The following is a 19,786-nucleotide window of genomic DNA, read 5'->3' as shown; positions in this document are numbered from 1 at the left end:
GAGCCGCCGGCGCCCCCTGGCGGCGCAGCGGGCGGCACGGGGCGGGGTCGGGACCGGCCGGGCGGGGCGGGGCAGCGTGCCGCCGCGCCGCCAGGGGGCGGTACTGCGCGGGGGGCGGGGCGCGGCGGGGACGTGAGGGGCGGGGCCGGCGGGGGCGGAGCCGGGCCGGGCCGGTCCGGGCGGGCAGAGGTGCCGGCGGTGCCGGTGCCGCCACCGCCACCATGTACCGGGCCCTGTACAGCTTCCGCTCGGCCGAGCCCAACTCGCTGCCCTTCACCGCCGGAGAGACCTTCCTGCTGCTGGAGCGCAGCAACCAGCACTGGTGGCTCGTCACTCGCGCCGGCTCCGGCGAGACGGGCTACGCGCCGGCCTCCTACCTCCAGCGGCTGCAGGTGGGCCGGGTCGGGCCGGGCGGGGGCGGCTCTGCCGGGGGTCCCGGGGCTGGCCGGCTCTGTCCTGGCCCGTCGCAGGCAGTGGGGCTTTCCTGGCGGTGCCGGGCTGGGTTTGTGGCGGGGCGGCGGCGGAGCACAGCCCGGTGCTCGGAGCAGCTGCCCCCTGCTCTGAGCAGCCCAGCCGCTCGCGGTCCCTCGCGTAACCCCTCAGGGAGCCGCTGGCCCGGCTGGGGAAACGGGTGGGTTTCTGTGGCCGTGGCTGCTCTGCAGTGTCTTCGGCATGCGGGAACTGTCTGGGACACTGTGGGATGGGAATGCGGAGGTTGGAAGGAAGCAGGAGACATCTCCTGTGGTGTCAGGTTTGGGGAGCGTCAGCCCTGCGGGTCAGACACAAAGTGAGAGTTCATCAGGCTCAGCCCGAGGAAGTGGGCTGGCTAGGGATCCCCAGGGTGCCATCTCCAGGTCAGGAGCCCAGGGACTGACGGTCTGGCAGTTCTGGAGTTCACTCCTGCAGAACTGGGAGAGGAAGACAGGAAAATCCCAGGGAGATGCTGAGGGGAATTCTCCTTCCTGGAGTGTACGTGATTCCAGGTAACCTGGAATCTCCTAGCTAGCAGCTGTGTTTGGTGTAAATTAGCAGCACTCCCGTGGCCATCTCTGTGCTGGCTGTTCAGCCTGGGGGCTCTGTGTGTGTGGTACCCCCACACTGAGAGGACAGTGAGGGGTGATTGTCCTCCTTCCACCTACATACCATGACGCTCACAGCACACCCTTGCTGTCCTGGGGCTCAGGAGAAGCCAAGAAGTTGCCTGCAATGGTGGCACTTACAGCCAAGTTGGTGCTACTGGGAATTACAGAAGGACTGAGCACCTGCTATGGCCCTAACTGGGGTCAGAGGATGGAGAACACCTTTTGGATGCTGGGGCATGAGCCCTATGCCCATACAGGTGTCATGAGAAGGAGGTTGCCTGTGGCTTCTATGGTGCAGGGGCTGCTTAGTGGAGGCTTCTGAGGAAAGATATGGCTTCTGCAATTAAAATAGGTGTTTCATATAGAAGTAATTCATGGGGATTTTTATACTTTTGGGCCTTGGGATAGCTGTGGGAACTGGATGTTGAAGGCTCTTTGCATCAGTGAATGGGTAACTTCACAGAAATGCATGTGAACGTTACAAATGGGCCTTTTGGAGTCTGTCTGAAAATGGTGACAAACTCCATTATTTCAGTGTGCTGCTGCTGCTGCTCCTTCAGATGCCATTGAATTTCTGATTAGCATTAACAGAGGCTGTAAGTAAGTGTGGGTGTGGGCTTTGCAGAACACTCCAGTGAGACAAGCATTAGCAGGGGAGCCTGTATGTGTGTTAGGGCAACACCAGGTCCCTCCGACGGCCGCTTGGTCTGTCCATCCTGTGAGGCTGGAGCTCTTCTGCAGCCTGGCAGGATGGCCTGACGGGAGGGGACATCTTGTGTATCAATAAGCTCTTAAGCTATTTACAGGAGCTATTTAGTTACACAGCAAAGACCTTATTAACTGCTAGATTTTAAAACCCCACGGTGGCATAGCTCCAGGTTGCTGCTCATGAGTTTCCTCTCTGCAGTCTCTTGCTTCATTTGCTTGTGTGGCATGACGTCTTCTAGCTGCTGTGGGTGCAGGAGCCTTCTCCTAGGCTGCTCACTCATACCAGTTTTTCTTGCAGGTACCTTGCTAGTGTGCATTTCAAAATCTTACAGGAAAAGTATTTATTCTATGACTTTACATTCATTTCTAACATTATATTTTGCTACAGCCTCCACACAGCTTGCAGCCTGCAAGTCTAACTCCTGATATGTTGGTAATGCACTGAGACTAAAGCAGCATTGCTGGTGACTTTGTGAACATTCTCTCTAGTTCAGCTTTAACTTTCCCAAATGCCCTTAGACCTTGTTGCAGGAAACAAGAGAGTCTTGCCTACACCTGCTCATCTGTGTTTTGGCCATTAAAATTTCCAGCACTTGTACTTGTTGATGATGTGTGAAGCAGCAGGATCTAATTTGCTGCTCTGCAGTTGCAGTCATCTTCTGTGTCTGTGACTGACTTTCTGCTGTTGCATCCTGCCAGCTCTGAAGAGCTGATGTGAAGTCAAAACATGTGTTTATTCATGGCAGAAAGCATCTGCTCATTGCGAGTGTGCTTGACACTGTTTGCTCAATGTCCAGGAGGAGTGCAAACAATTTGTCACCCAGTTTTGGTTTAATAAGGGCACTGAGACCAATTAGTGACAGTGGTTTGGGAGGCAATTAATGCTGCCCCAATCACAACAGGGAAAAAACACTGTTAATGATTGGTATTAGCAGGGAGAGAGAGTGGCCAACAGGAGTCACCATTGTAAAGGTAAGCCTGGGCTTCCTTAGCAGTGCAGTCAGGTTTCAGGTGAGCAGTAGTTTGGAGAACAGTCACAGCCCCTTGCAGCAACCTGCTGAGAGGATGCTCATGGGGGAGGAGGCTTAGCCTGCTGTTGCTGCTGCACACTATTAGAAGCATTAGTTTTCTTCTGAGCTCCTCTTGAGTTTCAGGGGGTTTTTTTGCTCAGCTTTCATAGATATGGGATATTGATGCCTTGACTTCTCTAGAGGAAAAATAATTCCCAGTTATTATTTAATCTTTATTCTTATCTGATGTCTTTTTGCATAATTTTGTACTGAGATCCTTGTGGCTCAGTGTTGCTGTTAAAGGATAGTTAGTTGTAGGGGGGGAAAACTCCATCAACAAATCCTTCTTAGAGTGGCCCTAAGAAACAAGTTGGGGCCCAGCCAGAGCACCAGAAGGTGCAGATGATGTGAAGTTAATTCGAGGCAATTAGAAATACCCAACTTCAGCTGATATTCCTGCTGATTTTACTTTTCTGTAGTTCCCTTTTAGCTCCTGTTTGGGTTATTAAGAGTCATTTCAAACCGAGTGCCATTCTGGGCACAGATGCTGGGGCCATCAAGCAATGAGAGGGAAGGATTGGGCTGTGCTGCTGAATGGGGCAGCTTGTGGACCTCATACAGAGCGAATTTCTTGTTGAAACACTGGCCTCACATGTGGCTTAGCCCTGGCTTTGCATGCCCACGGTGGAGATCTTGTGGGGCCACAACACCAGCAGGCACAACAGTGCCCAGCAAAGTCATGGACTCTGAGGCTGTGGGTGCTGCTGCCAGACAAGTGAAAACATGTACCTAGCCCTGTGCTGGTGACAGCATGAGGGTAATTGCCTCCAGCTACTGGTGGAGCAAGAAATGAGCTAATATCTAATGCCAGGTGAATACTGCTGCAGCAAAGCTGTCAGCTCCAGTGCCAGGCCTTCCTATTGAATGGCAAGGTGCCCGTCAGCATGAAGTTGGTCTTTTGTCTCCAGCTGTGTGCTGATGCTTAAGTGATGTATGAGTGGCAGAAAAATGTTGAGGTTAAAATGGAGCTTAGGATGTCCTCTGGAGTCAGTCATTCCAGAAGATAGGCTTTTTAAAGCTTTATGTGCAGCTGTAAAAGATTCAATTTGGAAAGCTTCCTTAGGCACATGAGGTCCACTCAGTGTCAGAAAGGGACAAATGCCAAGTCTAGCAAATAATAAGGTTCCTTTCTGTAGGATAAATAGCCCGCATGTTGCTATTATTATGATTGGACATGGAATTTTGTTATGGGAGTGTGGAGTTGTTCCAGCTCTGGATGGAAAGTTTCAAGCTGTAGTACAGCAGCACCGGGATCACAGAGCGAATGGTTGTCCTGGAGGATGCTGAGTTATGGGTGACACTTGGCCTGCCAGGAAAGCTGATCTGATCTGCTCCTGGTGGGACAGGGGCTGGCCATGGTGGTTTGCTCCTGCTGTGGGACCCACCCATGTCTGGGAGCAGCAGGGCTGCTTTAGCTCTCAGCTTCACCAGGCACCACGACTCATCTTGCTTGTGTCATGTCTGCACCGACCCAGGCTGCATTCCCTGTCAATGGAAGTGTTAACATTACATGCCGAGGAGGGGAATGGCAGCTTTAAAATGCTGTATTGGTAAATGTCAGGGGTGCACAAATAAGTGCTAAGTCGCAGGGGGATGTTTCCTGATGAAGTGGGAATGGTTTAGCCTGCTGGCTGCTACATATCAGCCTCTCAGCTGTATTAAGCCATTAGGAAATAGCTTTGAAATTACTATTAATAACCTTTTTAAAATAACTTTAAATTTATTTGGAATAACTAAAAAATGTTTGTAATGTGGATTTTGAGTCTCTGTTCATGCTTTCACATTTTACCTCTGGAGGAGCAAGACAGGGTCTGTCTGGGTGCAGAGGTGTGTATGCTGATGGCCAAGAAGGTTTGGACTGTCTGTTGAGAAAATGGAACCAAGCAAAGAGTAAAACAAGCATTTTGAGGATGCCTTGGATTGCTGTTTGCTGTATCTTTTTCTACAAGAATAAACAGGCATGTGATAAAAATAAGAGACTGCTTTGTGCCGCCTAGCAACAACTTAAGATTCTCCTGCAGCACGAGCAAGTGCACAGCGGCAGAGTACAGGTAGTCCTGGGCAGGCAGCACTGGAGTGGTGTCATCTCCTCAGCTGCAAAGAAGAGGGGTTTCTGTGAGGGAGTCGAATTTGAGCACTCTCTGTTACCCAAACAGTTCTGTTGTGGTTTGTGTTGTAGCATTGACCTGGGTTCAGGACTGGAATTGTGTGGTGCAGACTGAGGTAGCATAGGAGCTGCCTTTCCTTGCAGACCAGGGCATGCCAGGGCTCAAAGTGTGGGTCTGACAGCTTGTGGCCACTCCTCCAGCCTGATCCCACATCCTACGGTTGGCCCTGCAGTCCAGCCTTCCCCTGGGCTGCCTCTGCTCTTGTCAGACCCACTCTGACTTAATTCAGTTCACTGGCTTGCTGGAAAACTCCTTGCTTCTAATCGTGCTGCTTCTCTGCCAGGATCGCACGTGCATTGGTTCGGGGATAGAGCAGCATGTGCCGAGGCTGGTGCTGTGTGGGATCACTGTGGTAGCTCAGGTACTGTCAAACCTTCTACACTGCCATGGAGACAGTGATGGTTGTGGAACACGGAGTTGGAATCGCAGAATAGTTTGGGTTGGGAGAGACTTTAAAGATCATCTAGTTCCAACTCCTGAGTTTGTTGTATGGTGGCAATCACAGAATGGTTTGGGTTGGAAGGGACCTCTGGAGATCATCCAGTTCAGCCCCCTGCCAAGGGAGGGCCACCTGGAGCAGCTGACACAGGAATGTGTCCAGGTGGGTTTTGAATGTCTGGAGGGAGTGGGATACTACAACCTCCCTGGCAGCCTGTTCCAGTGCTGTTAAATCAGATCATTAGACATTCTGATAGCAAATCCCCAGTTGCTGGAAACTGAGCTTTGGCAAATTGTATGCTGTAAGCGTTTCTCTCTCCATCTGCATAAAACCCAGCTTTAAACTTGGTGCTCCTGACCCTTGGCAGAGTTGCTCTCATTGTTCCTGAGCAGGTGATGATTGTACAGACTGTCCCCTGCCCTGGAACCTGCAGCATTATTTGTCATCTGCTGCAGGTTTGACAGAGCTTTCAATGGGCGTGAGAGCTTAATCGCAATACTCACACAGATCCTGAGTAAGTGCTTAGGCTAAAAATAAAGTTTTATTTTGGAGAATAAGCAGCTGGTAGTGCTTTGCAGCTGAGGCTGCATTTCTTGAATCATGCAAGAAAGTGAAAGAACGAAGCATTTTTCTCTGGGCTCTTTCCATAGCAGAGATGTTGTCATGTCAGAGCTGCTTGTACTTTTAGATGAAGTTTTATTCTTGAGACTAAATTACACAGTCAGGAGAGCTATAACCATTTCTAATTACTGTAGCTAAACACTTGATATTTTAGCCAGAAGTTCTACAATCTTTCACAGTCCAGAATGATTACTACGGTAATGATCTTTAGCCTTGGCTGTGAAAAGTGTTCTTCTCACTTTTATTCCTATTAAAAATAATTATTTGATATCAGATAAGATTTGCCTTTGTGGCCTGGACACCCACATATGAGCAGCTTTGGTGATGTGTGCTTATTGCTCCTGTGTCATGGGTGGAGTGACACTGGTGGATGCATGGATGGCTCCAGTGGGCGGGAAATGTTAAGCCTGTTTCAGGGTTGAACAACATGAAGGCTGCTTTGGTCAGAAGGGAGCAGGCCATAGGGACTTGTATGAGAGTCCATGTCCACTCCTGAGCAATGTGGCTGTGGCTCTGTTTACCTTGGAGCATGGGCAAGGTGAAGGGGGCAGACTGGAAAGAAGAAATGTGCCGTTTTCTTCTCAGCCTTTGGTGAGGCACTTGCACAGAGCAGACACAGATTGATTGCCAACTTCCCTGCAGGGTCACAGTGTCTGCTAAGTCATTTGCACCCCAGCTTTCTAGTGCTGGGCTGTGAGCATTTCACAGTGTTGCACAAGTGATCACCTGTTGTTACCTTGCAATTTTACTGATCAAATCTGTGGGTTTGGGGGATTTTTGGTGGGGTTTTTTTTTGTTTATTTTTGGGGGGTTTTTTGGTTGTTTTTTGTTGGGTTTTTTTTTCTATTTACTGCTTTTCTTCAGAAGACGATTGCTAGACTTTCTTTCCTCATTTATCTGGATGATGATGAGCTTCTTGTTGCAAGGTGAAGAACTGCCAGGTTTGAACTAGGAGCGTTCTGCTCTCTGTTTGTGCTTGTACGTCTATTCTCACAATCCCACTTTTGTGTTTCCTTTGAGGATTTCCAGCATCTCATCAGGTGAACTCTTATTAGAAAACAAAAAACCAAACCCCAAAAAAGCGGAGTAGGAGAGATTTGTATTGAAAGAAATATGAAACCAATAAACCAGAAAGTTTGTGGAAATTGATTTTCTTGTGATTGTTGCTCTATGTGAAGTACAGTGGGAGCAAGACATTGAAGAGCAGGGAGGAATTCATGTTGCTTGTCCTTGGAGAAAAATGTGCTTTGTTAGTTATGATAGGAAAACAATGTGAAGAGTCCTCCTCCTTGCAAGAGAAGAGTGACCTCCATGCTCAGAGCAGCCTGTAAACTAGGAAAAGCTTTGACAAAAGCAGAATATAATATGGTCACTGGCTGACCTAAGAAGATTCCTTGCAAGGCCCTGGGCATATTAATGCTCGTGGGGGAGGTCAAATCCCATGGTGTAAAGTGGGTATTTACATCTGTCAGTGGTTGAAACATGGAAAACAGCTGAACCTGTCTGTTGAGGAGTGCTCTGGTTCTGGAACAGAAGCAGCCTCCTTTTTCTTGCTTTCCTTTTGTAGTTCAGATGTACATAAAAACAAACGGAATTTATAAGAGCATCCCAGATTTACTCCCTCATGAACGATTTAAATTTTGTCATTCCCAGACAGGATTATGTATTCAGTGTATGAGCTGTCAGCCTGGGTATTGGAAGAAGGACAAATTCCAGAATGGTTTTATAAGGAGGGAAGTACAAGCAGCCTTAGTATGCAACTGTAGCATTTGATAGTCTGCAAGAAAATTAGACTTCACAGTTACTAACATTCTACGCGGCCAATGCCATTAGCAAAATTTTACAAGCCACAGGTATGTACTAGAGTTCTGTGTGCAGAGATTTTTAAATTAAAATGCATGTGCATTGTATTTCTTCCAGAGACAAAACCTTAAATTGAGGTCTTCATCTTGGCCATATCAGTAAGAGTTGGCTCAGTTTATTTCACTGAAGAAGTGTATTTGTGTGCAGACTTGCAGGGGCTGTGAGGGCTGTGTTTGCTGTTGGACTGGGGAATCATCTGGTCCTGCAGGGCTGGTGATTGCTGCCTCCCAAGGTTGCTGTTGCTGTGTGCACAGGCTGCTATGGGATGGGTGCCAGCTTCTGGTGGGAAGGAGGTCCCATTTCCAGGGCTGACACCCTCTCTCCAGAGAGAAGTGGGTGCTGGCACTCTTGGAGGATCCCAGTTCATGCTTTTTCTGTGAGCTGGCACCAGGATCTGAAAAATCCTTGTTGCATTTAGAGGAAAAATTCTCATTTGAAATGGCAGTCCACTGGAAATGTGGACCCTGACTGACCTCATCGCCTCCGGTCTGAGTCACAGTAGGAATTGTGGGTCCTGGTCCTGCTGCTGGAGGAGCATCGCTTTGCTCCCCCAGCCAATGGCTCACAAATAAAGTTTTGACCTTTAAAAGAGGGTCCTGTCAAACCTAATTTGCCTTGACTTTTATCACATGGCAAAACCTTTGATTTTAAAACAAGGGTTTTGAAGCTTGTCATGTGAGAAGTGGAACAGAGGACACGATTCATTACTGCATCTGTTTGTCTCTGCTCCCCTTCAGCCCCCATCATGTTCTTACCACAGGAATATTGAGCACTGTTCTGGGGAAAGCGCCATCAGTGCTAACAGGGAAACGGGGTTGTCCAAAAGACAAGATGCACCACCTTGGGAGAAGAGCTTCATGTGAGATCTTCTGTGTTCATGCCCTGCAATGCAGAGCTTGCATGGCAGAGCTGTTTGCTTCCCTTGCAAGGGAACAAAGTACTGAAACTTGTCCTCTTTTAGTGTGAGGCTTAGGATAGAAGGGGAAGTAAGATTTTGTCAGTGTGTGCTTTTTAGAGTGAGGTGAGAAGTTTATGGGTTTGTTTTTCCGGGTTATTTGCTGGCGTGTTGAAGTTGTTTAGAAGAAGTTGTCACTCCCTTCCTCCCTGGAAGCTGCTTGCTTCTTGTGAAGCCTGTGTCCTTCCTCCTGTCCATCTGGATCAGCTTTTTAGCTGGTGTCACCCAGCTGCAAGTGCAGTGAGCCCATTATTTTGACTCAGGCTGCCTTTCATGCTAGTGGGATGTGCTTTTGACTAGGGGCCTGCTGTCATGCCAGTGGGGTCCCATCTGTGCTGCTTTGTCCCCCTTCCCTGTTCAGGCTGGGGTGGTGTGTGTAAGTGGTCTGCAAGGTGTTCATTTTTTTCTGTGATCTGGAAATGCCACCATAGGCTGATATTTTAGTTTGTTCAGCTGCTCAAGAGTTATAATTAAAAAAATTTTTAAAAAGTCAAGCTGTTGGACTAGGCATGCTAGATAATTCCAGGCTGTGGGTCGTTTCTTACTAAATCACTGGTTCCAAGTTCAGATTAGATCTTTTCTGAGTAATAACTATTAATTATTTCTTGGTTTTTTCCTAGTATAAGTAGGGATAGTGCCTTGTAGTATGGAAACCTGAGGGCAGGCCCCAGCTCCAAACCTTTTATTATATTGAATAAAAAACAAAGGATTGAGGGAAAAGATGAGGCAAGAGCTGCAAAAATAGACACTCACCCACAAGGAGGTGGGAATTGCTGGGATTGATGGTATGATGAAAAGGTCTTGAATGCCTTTCCATGGGGTTTGTGCTTGGGGCCATACCTTCACAGCTGCTAATGTGGTTGGGGTGTCATCTCCCACTGTTCCTGCTGCCTGTTCTTGCTTTATTGCCCTTGAGCTCACTGGCCCAGAGGCTGAGCTCAGCCTCTGAGTTTCATCCTTTTTCTCTGGAGGTGGGAAGAAAGCCTTGATGGCACACAGATGCCTTAGACCCACTTGCATGAGGGTGATGGAATGGTTGGACAGATTTTTGGGGTGGAAGGCTCTCTGTCAGCCGAGTTCAGTCAGTGGCTGTGTGCTGTGATGAAAACCGGGGCAGCTCCTGTGGAAACCAGATGGCTGCCTAGAGACATCAAATTGAAGCTCTCCACTGAGCAGACAAATGCAAACCTCCGTGGCCTCTCAATCTGATGTGGTGACAATTCCTTTTTGTGTAAACTCAGTGAATTCTGTGCCTTTCCAGGCTGCTTGAAGATTCCCTTTTTTCCTTTTCCTGAGGAAAGGATGTGTGTTTGCAGGGGGATGGACCATGGTTTGAACAACCATTTGCATCCAGAAGGCAGGTCCGTGGGCCCTTTCCCGCTGTGTTCAGGCTTAGTGATCCCTGGGGAGTACTTGGGGAGAAGCTCAAGTATCAGGAAAGTCCACATTTTTAGCATGTTAAAAGAATATTTTTGTGAAATCCCAGCACCTCAAGTAAGAATGATGATCATAAAAAATTCATTACCTACTTATTGCAGAAGCTTAGGGACTTTCCTGAGCCTGGCCAAATCAAAGTATTTATAGATGAAGACTTCTTCCATTTTACATCAAAAAAACAATGTCCCTTGAAGTGCTGAGTTCTAAGTTATGAAGTTTTTGCCCTGGAATCACCTTTATTGACTTAAACTAAAATGCATCCCCTTTGGTTTGTATTTTGAATTGATTTCATGGGTCTCTCTTTCATTAGCTTGATGACAAGAGATAGCAGCAGCATTGAAACAATTGTGCAGTTGCTATCAAGGGACCTGCACAGTATGTTTTTTTATAACAGGAATGGAAAGAAATCCCTCCAGTGTCCAGTTTTGGAAATCATCATCTTGCCTGTGGTCTTGGGCTGCCTTAGAAGCATTACCCAGTGGTGTGGGACAGCATCTGAGCCTTCCAATGCATGAACACATGTGAATTGGCTGTAATTGTGAGCTTGAGATCTCAAAATTATATTGAGCTCTGGTCACTTTAAAAACTTTTAAATACTATTAATATTCTTTTATGAATGAGCATAAAAGTTCTCTCAACAAGACCCCTGTTGGCGATATTTGGTCTCATGTGGACTGTGGATGGATGTGGAGGACCACACAAACCTTGTAGATGGGCTGAAGGGAATTAGGAGTGCTGAAGAGTGATCAGCCCTCACCTGGAGTTTAGAGGGATGGGGGAGAGAAACCATGCACATGGATTGTGCAAACAACACAGCTTGAGAGTTGCTGTTGGGCAGCTCCAGACCTCCATGGAGGAGGTAAGCTGAGTCCTGGCCATCTCCATTCCTGCAGGATTTGTCCCACTTGATATGGACTGGGAAGATTTCCTGAAGTACAGTGGTTTGCTCTTGCTGATGCCACTGAATGAGTGGGTGCTGACACAGGTGAATTTGGCACGTGAAGAAGCGGATACAAGAAATTGATCCTGTAATGAGCCATGGGAGCTGAGAGCAACTTTTGCACATGGGAAATGAACAGTCCAACAAATGCAGTTTTTTTGTTCACTGCCTCAGGAAGTGAGGAAAACAGGATTATGGCTGTTTTGCTGCCTGAAGCACAATGTCCTAAGAGGACGTTCGTCTCCTGTCCCTATTTCTTTGTGTTTTCTGGGGAGCCTGTGCCGTTCTAAGCTGCGAAAGGAGATGGGATTGTAAGGTGCAGTTAAAGCAGAGGCTGTTTTCTCTCCTGCAGATAGTGTGGGGCACTAATGAATTGCTTTTCTTCCATGACTCACCTCTTACTTCCTTATAGGTGAAATGTCAGCAAATCCAGTTGAACCCTTTAATCTATTTTTAAGGTAAAAAAGCTGAACAAACCCCAAAATTTGTTCCTGAACTGAATCTGGAGATAACAGCAAGTTAGCCTCATTCCTCTGATAAACAGAGCTAAACTTGCAATTCTCGAGGTACTTTTGTAGGTCAATGGAAACTGTCAGTCTGTCAAAGTTTTGCAGCATAGAAAGATAGTGTTTTGCTGTCTGCCAGTCAAAAACAACTGCAGGATCTTTCGTTCACAACTTTCTGGCTTGTTTATTTTGGCTTGTGCTCTTGTCTTTGTGATCACACATGTAACAGTGTAAGACAGTGCTGTAGACCTCAGTGGTATCTTCATTGATTTTGGGGTGTGAATTAGGTTTAGTTTTATCATTGTCCCAATGAAGCTTTGTTGCGTTGACTCGCTGGATTTGGTGAGATCCAGGAACAGAAACATCAGCAGAAACACCCACTTTACCAAGAATAAATGTGCTTACAGGAGCAGCTCTCAGCTAACAAGGATGTGTGCACACTTGGGTACTTCGTGGCCAATTAGCATGATCTCCCTCTTGACAGTGCAGCATGTATGGAGTATTTCAGCCCCTATGACACCCCCTCCCTTGCTGCCCTGCACCTGCACCCACACCCACAACAGTCTCTAAATGGCCTTGCTATAATTAGCTGGCACACCTAACTTTGTGTAATTCTTGTGTATATCACTGATAAGCCACAAGCATGAATAGCATCCCTTGTTCCATAGTGCTACTCTGAACATGTTAAAATATACAGCTACCAAAACCCGTGACAGGGGATCTTCTTCCAGAGGCTATTCCTGCTTGCCTTAGCTTTACTGTGGCCCACCTGGAAGCAAATGAGCATGTGAGGATTATCTTTTACAGGGAATCTGGTTGTTACGCAGTTTAAATCCCTGAATGAGTAATTTTTACCAGGCTAAAGTCATGAAGGATCCTGGTGGCTCGAAGAAGGCTGCTGGGTCTGGACATGCTGTTCTGCTTGGCTGGAAAACTTGTTCAGGATTTCCATGTTGGGAAATTGTCCCCACCAAAAAGGAGCTGTGTTTCCTCCACACTGGTGGGACCTGGTCACTACAGCTTGAAAATGTTGCAGAGATGGTGGTTGGGTATCCTGGGGTTTCCCAATACTGATGTTTCAAATATTTGTGCATGTGACCCAGAGGGGGCTGTGGAGAGAAGTTGCTTGTGAGGTCCATATTGTGGGAACATTATATGGGCACCTGCTTTGGAGAAACCCTGTAAATATGCTTGCTCTCTTGGGTTCCTGGCCTGAAACACCATTTAGTGGGAGAAGTCCTCAAGGACCTTGGTTTATCTTTTGTGCTTAGGAGTTGTGTGAAGGGATGATGGTAAAAGTACTATTGGCAAGTGATCCCTCCACTTTGTGGAGTTTTGCTCCATGAAAATGTGGAGCTGGTCTCTTTGAGCAGTGGGGCAGCATAGATCCAGCCTTTCTGTGTTTGCTTGGACCAGTTCTACTCCTGGTAAAAAATACTCAGGTTTTCCATATGGTGATTAGGGGGACCTTTTATTTTGGAGGAGGTCTCACATGTTATCTGATCACATGACTTGGTAAATTGAGTTTCAGGTACGATGCACCAGTAATCTGGGGAAGGCAAATGCTCACTACAGAGAAAAGCACTGGGTTTTCTGTATGAATTAGTGTGTTCTGATCCTGCCCTGCTGGCTTACTCTTTATTTTGGGTGTGCAGGGGAGCTGCATTCCTTCATGGCAGAGGAAGCAATGTTTATTCTGCGTGTAGAGTCCAAAACACAGAAAAAAATTCTTTTCTATCCAGACTGTTAACTGATCCTGCAGCAGCAAGCTGCCTTTGATCCTCCCAGCTAGAATGATCTTTGGGGAGAACTTTCCAGGGCCTCTCTCAGGTTTGCTCACAGTAATTCAAGACAGGTTTTCATCTCACAGTGACAGCTTAGCAGGAAGGAGTCTCGGCTGTGCCAGGCCTGGCAGCTCTGATCCTGCTCAAAAGATCCTGGGGATTCATGTCTGGTTTACAATTTTGTGCAATTTACAACTGTCCAGGACTAAAACTAGCTGATGAGTTTTCTGTGGTTGCCCCTTGATGATGGAAGCTATTTTCCCTCATTAATGGCTTTAATGAAGTACATATGGCTGTTCATCCAGCGGATACTGGAGAATGGCACTTGTTCTCCATGTGGCAAACTTGAATCATTCATGCTGAGCCCACAGGCTCTGCACCTCTTTGGATGTTGACCTATGCACCCTCCTTGCCCCTTCTCCTTCTTGCCTGGCTGATGTTCCTGGGTTGTACACCTGTGCCTACTGCCAGATCTGTCCTCTCATGTTCACTGGCACTGAGAAAGCAGGTTCAATTAATTTTCCATTTCCCCATTTTCTGTCTGTTTAAGAGACATTTTATAATTTTCTCATGGTTTTAGGTTTGGGTAACACAGTTATTATGCCCAAAGCACATCATAACTCGAGTGTGCTGCCTTCTGACTCTTACCAAATGCTGGTCGTGGGACAGGGAAGATTTGGGAAGAAAAGCTGATAAATCATAAATTCCTGTGCAAGATGAATCATGAGTTATTACCTCTTTCTCAAACACATAACTGCAAGCTGTTACATCACTGCCAGTCTGTGGTATGCAGGAGGAAAGTCCCTTTTGGTTAACGTGTACATACATGCTCTTCTGCATCTGTCTTTGGGCATCAGTTAAATTGCCAGCTTAATTGCAATTTTTTTCCTGCTTGACCCCTGGAGACTTTACTTACTTGATCCTAATGTACTGGAATGTGCTCCAAGGCAGGGGTGAATGGGAAGGGAGAGAGTTCTCTTGGTTGTGGTAGAAATTTTAAGTTTTTCATCCTACGTTTTATATAACTGTCACCTTTCTGGCATTTTGTTACAATCTCTGCTACAGAAATAGATTGTGGGGGAAAACTGAGCCTTCCTCTTTGAATGCCAGAAGAAGAGCCAGGACTTGCACAGTTCTCCAGTCTTGTTCCTTCCTCTGGGCTCTGACCTTGCTCCTTGTTCTGGCGGTGCTTGGGAAATCTGATGAACTGCACAGAGAGTTTCTGTGGCTGGATCCTCATCCCACATCCATGTTTTTGCCAACTCAATCAAAACAAAGATGGGCTGAGATTAGCACCTTGCACTCTTCCCAGCACTGTGGGAACTTAAAAATTAGTTGCATATTTGATCATAATTAATATAGGGGCTTTCTTATAGACTTGAGCTAATTGTGTGCAAGTGATATTGGAGCTGTGCTGAATCTCAGTGAGCAAAGGACATCCGTAGCAGTTTTTTGAGATAGCAAACTAAAGACTAAACAAAGTCTTACAAAACTCCTTCTGTTGCGCTTTTTTCAACTTTAAATGCTAATGTGTCAAAAGTCTTGGTATACTTCTAGGGTTGCCCTGCAGTATGTTTCCTTCCATCTTGATACATCCTGGTTCATAATCCTGAGTTTTCATCAAAGCAGAGGCTATCTGCTGTTTTCTTTTCCAGTGTAGATGAGAACTCTAGTATGCGTGTGTGTATACATTTTGTTTATGTATATGTCAGTAGAAATGTAAGTTTTCCCTGCATACATGCCATGTTGATCATGTCAGATATTGACTTGGCTTGACAGTTGCGTGCCAAAATTATGGTGAACAGGTGATGCTAAAGAGAGGGGCAGCTCTGTTGTCTGGCAGCTGTTCACCTGGGGCTGGCTGAGCCAGGGAAGTCCCCTGAAGCATTGAGAGCAGTAAGAATTAAGGCAGAAGGGAACAGCAAGATATGTTAGTATGTGTTGATTGCTTTATTTTAAAACCTTCTGTCTCTGCTTTTATCCTCTTAGAGTGTTTTGGCATCACGTGTTCTGGTTACTGGAGAGCGCAGAATTATGAGGGGAAGGAATCAGTGGCTGATTCTGGTCATCGTGGCCAGTAAAGAGGGTCTGAGCATGGCTGGAAAGAACCAGGATGAAGCATTTCCATCTCAGGAAGTATGAGCATGCAGTGGTGGGTTGCATGCATTCTGTTGACCCTCAGCCTGTCTCTGCGCCCCTCTCTCTAACTCCAAGGCTTCCTGCTCTCAGGAGAGAAATCGGTTGAGGCTTGGTTGCTGTGCATCCTTCTGCTGCCTTCAGGTTTCTGTGTGTTCCAAATGCCTCTTGTGCCTGTACTGTCCCTAGTTAGTGGATTTCTTTGCCAGGAGCTCTGGCTTTTGCTTTAGCGTGATTTGCACAGCTTAAGCCCTTTCCCTGGCTATCCTTTCTCTTCATTTCCCATTTTTGCTGGCTGTCCGCTCGAGCGGCTGCTGTCAGCACACAGTGGAAAAACACCGATCCGTGAGAAACGCACTATAGCATATCAGCAGGAATTCCTGGGCTGCTTCTGGGCTGCCTCTTTGTCAGAAGAGCTCAGCCATGTCTTTGTTTTCTCGCTAGCGAGTCAGAGATGCTGCAGGTTTGTTTGGAGCTTTTCTCATCTTATTTGCTCAGTAACCAGGGCAGCTGCCCATTGTTTCACTTGCGTTTTATTGTGTGGTTTTAAGTGCCGTGAGGCACAATATCTTCGTGCCGGCAAGAATAAGTTAATGCATCTCTCTTAACCAACAGCCTGGGGACTAAAAATTTCTGATTTGGGCTGCAAAAATGGTAAGGGAAGGAAGCTGAATTTTCCTCAGCAAAGCAAAAAACCAATATTCAGCCCATTTGTTTGAGCTGTGTGGTCCTGAAGGGGGAACTCTGATCTGGCACATTACTGTGCTGCAGACAAAGGATAGTTGATTTTTGTAAATTGGTGCCGTGATCATTTAAATCTGGAAGGAATAAGCATGCAGACAGTCTGGCGGTGACTGGGGGTGAAGGGCATGTGACCTAAGAGGTGGTGTTCCTCTCTGATTTGAGTAACAAAGAACCAGCCTGTGCCTGTGTACGCCAGCGGGATAAATATACTAATTTCACCAGTGGTCCATGTCAGTGCAGCTGCGTGAAAACTGAGCTGTCACTGGAGACAAAACTTTGTCTGTCCTTTGTTGTCATGTTGTGAAAGCCGGGGCAATGAGATGAGGGTGAAGATGAGCAGCCCTGCCTGGGCACTCCTCTGGCTGCAGAAGCAGCTGCAGGCATGAGGGCCCTGATTCCTGCATATGCAGAAGAGCAAATGCCCTTGATCACTGAAGAACAGGGAGGCAGGGGGAAAAAAAGCGCCATGTTTTCTTGGATCAGCCCCCTGCGGAGGCAAAGAAAAGCCTGCCATACGTTAATGGGCCACTTTCATAAATGTGGGAGCCTCGTGCACGCAGAGTGGCTCAGCCTGTCTTAGCTGATGCAGCTGTCAGCCTGTTTGTCTAGAAAATGCTTTTCTGAAAGGTATGATTATTCTAGACTGTTGAGCAAGTTCTTCTGTGTGAGTGCATTTAAACAACACCAGTGGTACATGTGGAAAGATTAAAAACAAAGAGAGAGGGGGCAACATTTTTGGGAGGACAGGAGAGGAGATTGTGCTGCTTGTACAACAAGGATACCTGTAGTGTGTTCTGAATTGTTCAGGTCTCTCACCAGCCCATGCAACACATCCTGTGCACGTGTGCTCTCTTTGGGGAAACTGCTCCTGGGGCAGTAAGGAGAGCAGTGTGAGGTACAGGGATAGATTCACTCCTGCCTCTGCAGGGCCATGCCCTGTGTTGGCCGTGCTTAGGTACCCACAAGACATTCTGGGTGGTTGCTTCTCAAAAGCCTATCTTGGGCCCTGGGAAAGGCATCCTTACCCACCTATCCTGGAGTGTGCAAAGCAGCCCAAGGCAGGTCTGAGGTCTGGCTCTGTCCTCATCAGCTGGGGAGGAAATTGGCAGCAGGCTCTGAGGGACCCTTTGTTTGCTCGTGTTATTAGCAGGGACCAAGGAAATAATGATTTATTGATGGTTCTGTGATTCTCCTACACCAGGCTGTGAAGGAGGAAATTAATTTTCCTGGCTGGTATTCATAGCTCTAATTGAGCAGTACCATTTCCCTGCAGGGCAGCTCACCTGTGGGGTGCTGGTGGTGCCCCCATTTCTCTGATACAGTGCACCATAGCCAGTATGACCTGTGATCACCAAGGGTCACTTCTTTGCTCTTCCCCTGCTTCTGGCTGTAGCCAGGCTGCTGGTGACAGGCTGCTTATAGAGCCCAGAATTTCTCTGCTGCAGCATTTCATTTGATTAAAACAGAAATATATGATAGAGGAGGTGGCAGCCACTTCTTTCTGGGGTGAGGCACTGGTGGGAATGTGTATTAGTACCTCAGCAAATACTCCTTGCTCCTCATGGTATGTTGGGCAGAAGGTGGTGTCTTGTTGGTGCCTCTTGGCCACAGCCTGGGCACTGTCACTCCACACTGACCAAGGAGACCCCTGCACTCACCCACCAAGGGCAGGTGCCTTCCACTGCCATCACTGCCCTGTCCCTGTCACTGCCCTGTCCCTGTCACTGCCCTGTCCCTGTCACTGCCCTGTCCCTGTCACTGCCCTGTCCCTGTCACTGCCCTGTCCCTGCCACCTTCTCTGCCTTCCCAGAGTGGCTGGGATGGCTGTGCCTGTGCCTGGCGAGCCGGTAACTGGTGAAGGACAGAGTTAACAGCTCGCGTGCTGCAGTGGTTGCTCGAGGCTCTGCTAACCCCCACCGTGCAGCCTCAGTAAATCCAGCTGAATTCCTGGGCTTTGCTTGGTATGTCTCCTCTGACAGCCCTCTGTGCAGCAATGTCCTTTTAATGCATTCCCTTGCTTCCGTGAGCCTTAGCTTATGAATGGAGTTTCATCTCTGTATCCCAGAGCATGGGATGGGGCAGGACTGCAGTGCAGGACTCTGCAGGACTTTGGAGCACCCAGCTCCTGCCTGCACTCCAGGGCTCTGCTCTTGCTGCCACTTTGTGGCCTCTCTCTTTTGCAGGCTGTAGAGCCGTGCATGGCCAGGGCTGCCTGTGAATGTGTGAGCTGCCTGGATGTACTGCTCAAGGACCCCTGCCTGCCTGTGTCCCAGCTGCCAGCATCCTCAGGAATGAGTGCTGGATGCAGGCAGGAATCCCCTGTCATGCAGAGTGATTGATCTCCCTAGATTGCATGGGGACAGCAGCGAGGCACTGCCCAGAATTGCTGTGAGCACATAATCCCTCGAGTCCCAGGGAGGAGGAGATCATAGGTGAGACCTTGGCAAGCCTGACTTTTGCCCCCTTGCAATCTGTGCTCATTTCAACTGCAATGTGCTTTTTCATCCATCCTCCTCAAACAAAGCAGTGCCATTTTGGTTAGCCTGAGGAGTGTGCAGATTGCTTTGAATCACATGATCTATCCAGGGTACAGATTTCTATTTTTTAACTTTATGACTACAGTGCAGGGGATCCCTGATGCTGGGTGTCCTACAAACCCAGAATGCAAGGCAGCCCCTGTGGTAAAGCCCCTGCCATTTACCCCCACTGCACCCTCGCAACTCAGCTGAGCAAGGGAGATGATTTATGAGCAGCATCAACAATGTCATAAAGTGCAAGTGGCAAGTTAATGCTGCCTTTTTATTCCAGCCCTTTGACAGGGCCTTGTTAATAGAGGGTTGGGAATAGAAACAAAAGGAAAGAGCACAGCAGCTAAAAGCCAGTTGTCACAGCACTGCTGCATTAGTGTGAAAATGCAGTGTTTTATCAGAAAGGAAGCACCCTCTCCATAATAAATGGCATTGCCCAGCAAGAAGCAGCTCCATAGGAGCACCTCTCTTACAGAGACAGGCTGAGAGAGTGGTGCCTGGAGAAGGCTTTAGGGAAATCCCATTGCCTCCAGTACTTAAAAGGAGCCTATAAAAAGATGGAAAATGGCTTTTTACATTGACAGGTAGTGCTAAGATGAGAGGGGGTATGGCTTTAAACTGAAAGGGGCTAGGTTTACATTAGATGTTAGGGGGAAATTCTTTAACTGATGAGTGGTGAGGCACTGAAAGAGGTTGCCCAGAGAAGTTGTGGGTGCCCCATCCCTGGAAGTGTTCAAGGCCAGGCTGGACAGGACCCTGGGCAATCTGGGCTAGTGGGTGACATTGCTGCTCATGATGGGGGGTT

At 47.7% G+C, this 19,786-nt stretch overlaps 1 protein-coding gene across 3 annotated transcripts in view; it reads left to right on the top strand.

Annotated features, from left to right (window-relative positions):
• The first annotated feature begins 135 nt into the window (after positions 1-135).
• Positions 136-19,786, top strand: part of NCKIPSD (NCK interacting protein with SH3 domain) — a 50,193-nt gene continuing 30,542 nt past the window's right edge. The window contains exons 1-2 of one of the 3 annotated variants that reach the window (XM_085072634.1): positions 136-392; positions 15,563-15,709. In XM_085072634.1, coding sequence (XP_084928760.1) covers positions 222-392; positions 15,563-15,709 — 318 coding nt within the window. In that variant the 5' untranslated portion in view covers positions 136-221. Of the gene's footprint in view, positions 393-15,562; positions 15,726-19,786 lie in introns of those variants that run through there. The other 2 variants (XM_085072635.1, XM_085072636.1) reach the window with 2 other exon arrangements.

This window comes from Lichenostomus cassidix, chromosome 12 (assembly GCF_008360975.1).
Source record: "Lichenostomus cassidix isolate B80296 chromosome 12, HeHo_3.0, whole genome shotgun sequence".
NCBI lineage: Eukaryota > Metazoa > Chordata > Aves > Passeriformes > Meliphagidae > Lichenostomus > Lichenostomus cassidix.
Note: the sequence above shows the minus strand (reverse complement) of the source record. Positions and strands in the feature narration are given on the sequence as shown.